At 35.9% G+C, this 6,187-nt stretch overlaps 1 protein-coding gene across 1 annotated transcript in view; it reads left to right on the top strand.

Moving 5' to 3' along the window:
• The window catches only part of LOC109462546 (nucleolar protein 58-like), a 10,839-nt gene extending 7,996 nt beyond the window's left edge, over positions 1–2,843 (top strand). Inside the window, exons 5-6 of the mRNA XM_019759103.1 lie at positions 1,332–1,437; positions 2,312–2,843. Of these exons, the coding sequence (XP_019614662.1) occupies positions 1,332–1,437; positions 2,312–2,795 (590 nt within the window). The 3' untranslated portion in view covers positions 2,796–2,843. The remainder of the gene's footprint in view (positions 1–1,331; positions 1,438–2,311) is intronic.
• The last annotated feature ends 3,344 nt before the right edge of the window (positions 2,844–6,187 follow it).

Raw genomic sequence — 6,187 nt, 5'->3', positions numbered from 1 at the left:
TGATTCTCGGGACTCTTTCAACGGACCGTGTTTACGGTGTTTGTGTTCAGTGTATGATTCTCGGGAATCTTGTACGGACCGTGTTTACGGTGTTTGTGTTCAGTGTATGATTCTCGGGAATCTTGTACGGAGTGCACAGTGAACTTGTTGTTCAGTTACCTAAGTATATATTTAAATAAAGTAACAACGATCTCAACAAAAACTCGGTGGCCTATCGCCCATGGTTCAATCAAAAATTGGTTGCACCTGTAGTACAACTGGTGAATTTCCCGTGCGACAAATGTCGACCAAAATGGTCCAATTCCCGTTTGTGTGGAGAAGTTCCCGTCTGTATATCGGCCGTGAAGTTGCCGTAGGGCGTCCGCGGACGGACATTATTTGTCACTGCTGGTGAATTTCCCGTACGCGAAATGTCGACTAAAATGGTCCAATTCCCGTTCGTGTAATATGGTGACATTCCCGTCCGTATATCGGCCCCAAAACACGCGCGCGCACGGTCAGCCCTGAGTGGTGAAGTTCCCGTACGGGACTTAGTCTTTCTATAGGTGGAGAGATTCCCGTATTGTGGGAAATTCTCAACCTCCGTGGCAGCCCTGAGTGGTGAAGTTCCCGTGCGGGACTCGGCACTGCTAGGTGGAGAGATTCCCATAAGCGGGAATCTCTCCCCCTCCGTGGCACAGTTCCCGCACGGGAAACTCTCCTATTCCCGTGACCCAGCTTAGCTCAGATAGTAGATCATGGTACAAAGTGTCTATATTGTAGAGTTTTGAACTTTTTATTTTCCTACTTCGTAAAAATGCTATCTATACAGTGGTCGAAATACTTTTTTTCAGTGCTCTGCAATATTGCAGAAGACTCAAAATTTTGTTCTGCAATTTGGAAATACTGTCTGCAAATGCACAAGACTCTATACTACAATGTTGCAAGTTTATAAGCATGAACTATTGATTGATATGCAAATTAGTGAAGACAAATTTTTGGAAGTCCAAAAGGAAACAAAAGATAAACAAGTCAAGACAAGGTTGATGTAAATTAGTGAAGAAGCTCCTGTTGTTTCAGAACAAGAGCTTAAGTGTTGTCTGTCCTTGGGGCCAAGAGCACCTAATCCCAAGTGCCAATTTTTCCTGCTGCAAAATTGCAGATTGTATAAATTTTTCTTCTGCATTGTTGAAAATCTACCTGCAGATTGCAGACTGCAGACAGGTATTTCGAACACTGCTATATCATTATTGCTTCTATCGGCTGATATATTTGATGTTATAACACTCTGCTACATAATACGATTTATAATAAAGAACCATCATTACAAACATAGGTCCTTCTCTGTGCAGGTTTTAGGATATTCTCCAGCTCTGATCCTGGTACAGAAGTAAACCTGACTGGAGTCAGTCCACAGGTCAGGAGGAGAAAACAGGTGGACAGTTCCTCTGGAGACAGGTCAGATCTCACACAGGTGTTTTGTAAAAAGTTCAGCTTTTAATTAGACATTTAGGCCACACCAATTTAATTTCTTGCTTAACTGATTTGCCTGCTTCATTTTTTTCTGATTTCCAAAAAATAAAAAAAAATTCAGAATGAACTGCTAAATGCTCATATTTTGCCCTGAACAGTTGAAAACAACTTCCTTTTCTTCCTAGTTGTTACAGTTATTCCATCTTTCAATGCAGTGGTATCATTAAAAGTTCAAAATTCACTGTTTAAATTTTGAACCAGCCTGGTGTGTTGACTTCATGGCTCCTATCGTACCAGTTTGGGCCACAATAGGATGCCTAGGCCTGATTTTATTTTTATTTTTTTCGCCCGACCACTCCATTATTTTTCTAGAAAAATCCGTTAACCAAGAAATTGAATTGGTGTGGCCTTAGAGGTCAAACCTATATTTGTATATGTTATAAACTAGTATTATGATTGAGTGCAAGATATTTTAAGCACAGGAATTAGTTTCTAGTTTTAACTAGAAACTAATTTGTAGGCAGTCCTGTGTTTGGCCACACTGCTCTCATAGGCATGGTGTTTAAAAAGAACTGAAAAGACCTTAAAATTTTCCTAGTTAGAATCAATTAACATTGATCCAATATCTCTTTTTCATAAAATTTAAAACATCAAAGTGTCATTTGGTGTGAGGAGGATGACAGTTTTTTAAGTATTCAATCAAACAGTAAGGTATATTACAATATTTAGTTCATCTATGATATACTAAAGATAACTGCATAGATTACTAAACTTGATAAAGATTTATGTGTACATACTCGTATAGTACACCTACCCAAAGTAAAAATGTGTTCCTTTTGCTGATTTTCTTCTACTATAGTGACTCAGAAGAAGAGAAGGTCAGACTAGCAGAGGCGGCGGTTACCCATCAGGCCATACTGCAGGCTTCTGCACCCCTCCAGGTGGCAAACACACCTGGACGCACCTGCAGTGATCCAGCTTCCACACAAGAAAAGGTAGCATCAAATAGTACTAACACTGTCAGCAACAACCCTTCTAACCAGGCAGTACCCAAGAAAAAGAAAAAGGAGAGGAAACGAAAAGAGGAATCCGTTCAAAGGACAGAAGACACCGGTAGATCAGTTGATAACGTAAATGACTCTGAGCAAAGATCAAGAAAGAAAAAGAAGTCAAAACTAAAAAGCAAGGATTTGTCTGCTGAAAAGTTGACTCCGTGCCAAATTAAAAAAAGACAAGAAAATGGATGCGGTAAAGAAGGAAGTAAAGTAGCAGCACATTCTCTTTTGTCAGAGAAACATCTTAAGGAGAAGAAGAAAAGGAAAAAGATTTTAGATAATAGTTAAATGTGACCTACTTGAAAATAATAAAGGGTATTGGATTGTTATACAATCGTCATGGTTTTTATAATTTTTTCCAAGGAAAAAAGGGGAAAGAGTTTGTTGTATGTCATACATTTTGTACTCATAGTTTAATTCTAATCGAATTTGATGTTACTTGTCAAAGGAGAGTTGCAAAATGGAAGGTTTCAAATTACATTTTTTTTAGAAAATCATCAGATGTCAGAGAGTCAAGCTGAACTTACTATACTCTTCTCCCATTGGCTGTTAGTTTCTAAGCAGGTCCAGGTGCACTAGTGAGTTAGCCAATCAGCTTTGAGATCTCAGATTGCATTGTTTAGATCATCCAATCATCCTCCCATTGGTTGTTAGCTTTTAAGTAGAGCTGGGCACTCTTGTGAGACAGCCAATCAGCATTCATTGTCTTAGTTTGGTCTTATAGGATAAGCCAATCAGCACAGCTTTGAATGCACTGAGTGTACCAGCTGTCAATTTATGTGTTTTGTCACTCATGTTTTAAACAATGTTTGGTCCAGGAAAAAATATTAGGTGTTAATTTTGGACCTTTCTTCTTTCTAATTGAAGATAGAATTCTATGTCTATCTCTTCTTTCAAATTGTCCCATATTTTTTTTCTAATTTTGTGCCTAAATCAGCATTATTGAAAGAACAAGGACGACATAGACAAATGTTTCTAAGATTGAAACTTTATTTTCCACATGTTGCAAACAGAAAATTATGAAAATAGAGATGATTTTTTTCATCCATCAATATATAATATTTATATTTGTTTAGAGACAACAATCAATAAAATATCATTGCAATTACAGTTTAATTGAGGTTTTCTTTGGTTTGATTTTAACTTGAGAAATAAGAGATTTTGCATCAGTTGTGTCTTTGTGTGACTCACTCCTGGTTTAACCATCCAAGATGGCCGACAATATATTCACCAGTTTCCCATCCCCAGAATGCAATGCGAAAATAGGGGGGGTAACCCTCATTTGCATAGGACTGGAAGGCGTCGGAATGATCCTGTTGACATTAAACAGCTTGCTTTTTACTGTGTTTTGAGGTGTTGGGGCATTTGGAAATCTGGGGATGGGAAACTGGTGAATGCTGTATTGCCTACATGTGTGCAACTGCAAGTGTCCTTTTTAGATATACACAGTGGCATTTGCTTGGCTATTATGAGCCACACAAAGACATAATTAATGTCAAACAAGTTATATATCATGATCAGACTCTTTTCTTATTGGATATCATTTAGTACAATTCACAAAAGAGCCAGTATACACATGTATGAGCTACCACACAAAAAGTTACCCTATACTCCACATTCACAATACACTGCAATGCAAAGCCTGTTACATGTAGCTGCTATCTTCCGCAGGTGACCGCATCATTTCTTTTCTTTATGTCAGAATTTTTTTGTTCATGCAATAAAAACATGTATGGAAATCTGAGCCATTATTAAAAGTAGCAATAGGATGGATCTTTTAAGCGGAGCTTGTTACATGCTGCCAAATAAAAGTGCTTGCTGGTATGAGTTTTCCTGCTAACACTATTCTTAGGGATGGGGAGGATCTTTCTCATAAGTCATATGCAAAACTGCAACTTTATCTTTATTTGCATAATCAAGACAACCTAAATTTGCATACTTGGGATAACTCAAATAAAGCCTATTTCCATTGCTAAAAAGTTCCCAAGTTGAGATAATTTCACCACATCGATGTTTCTTTGTTTCTTCTTGCTAAAAAGCATGATTAATCTAATTATCTCTAAAAAAAGAACTTGACCAATTGGGAACAATCTAGACTAATGCAATTTCCCATACTGAAAACATATTAATCTCAAGTTTTGGACACCTGCATTGCAAAATTATGGCATTGTGATAATAATATGTTTAGCACCAGTGAATCACTTAATTATATATAAATCTGTACATTTCAAAATCTCATATCAGAATTCCAGATTAGAGCTTTGTTCTTGCACAACAAGTTAAAGTAAATATCTATGTCATGGTTGTCTAAACCTAGCGTTTAAGTTACAAGGTCTTTGGTTGGTGGAACCTAGAAAAGTCAGAACTATATATTTGCAGATAAAACAATGCACAGAAATTTCTACACAGCACATACATGTACTAGTTTCTAAAGTAGGAGCATGATTTCAGGACTTCTTTCTGCTTTTAGTATTTTTATAGTCATGTGCATTGCATGAACTACCTCCAGATCAGACAATTTGCTCTAAATTCAAAATGTCCAAACTTTTTTCAAGTTTTTTAACACAATTACAACATCATAGACATCTAGGTAAAATACTACATTGTACAAAATAAACTGTAATTTTACACTACTAATAGATAACTTTATCAGTTTTGATTGAATTATTTTGGATAATGGTTATATGTAATATAGAATCATCTGAAGTTTCTATTTACAAAAATCATTTGTATATTCAGCCACAATCCCTGAATCATTTTAACATTGCAACAATTTCATGCAAAATGGCATATAATATATATTATATCACCTTAAAAGTATGACAGAAGGTTTCATAGCTAAAATTAGTATATATGATTGTCAGGACACAAAATGCAACGAGTTACAAATAAAAAGAGAAACGGTCTACAATAAGAAAATGAAAATACATTTACTTCCAAAAGTAGATTATAGCCAGTTTTATGAAGTTGTTTTACATGTGAGCTGAGAAAAAAAAGCCCAAATAGAACCTGTTTACTTACCAATAATTTTTAAAAGTTAACTTAAAATCAAGACTGAAAGTAACATTTTTCTTACAATTTTTTTATGTACCTATTACTTTGAATGGAAATTTAACCTTCTTCCTGCTGCCTATTGCTGTAATCAAATTGAATAGGGCTCTTCAGTAAGGAGAAGGTTAACAAATGGGGATTGATCTTAATAATCCTAGTATAAACTGAAATACATGTTCTTTATTGATAATTTCACAACCACTTGTTAAACAAGAGCAGGCATTTCGATGAAAGTTCTTAATGACAGTTAATGACTGTCCTGATGAAAATGACAGACAGTCAAATTGAATGTAACATCTCTTCTTGTTAAACAAGTGATTGTAAGGCCTCACTAATTTAATTTGTTGCTTCTCGGATTTTTCAGGAAAGAATATGAAGCGACAGGGCGAAAAAAAAAAAAAAACAGTCCAAGGCACCCCATGATAGCCGGAAATGTTACAATATGAGCCATGAAGTGAACATACCAAGGGTTGTTTATGATTAAAACAATAGTCTTTGAACTTTTAATGCAACAAAATTTAATTGTTACATTAAAAAACTTAAACAACTAGGAAGAAAAAGACTTTCATCAACCTTTTGGGCCAAAATATGTCTTTCATTGAGCAATTTGCAGGTGATTTAGAACCCCC

The sequence above is a fragment of the Branchiostoma belcheri genome, unplaced genomic scaffold (assembly GCF_001625305.1).
Source record: "Branchiostoma belcheri isolate BF01 breed outbred unplaced genomic scaffold, Haploidv18h27 scaffold118, whole genome shotgun sequence".
In the NCBI taxonomy this organism is placed as follows: Eukaryota; Metazoa; Chordata; class Leptocardii; order Amphioxiformes; family Branchiostomatidae; genus Branchiostoma; species Branchiostoma belcheri.
Note: the sequence above shows the minus strand (reverse complement) of the source record. Positions and strands in the feature narration are given on the sequence as shown.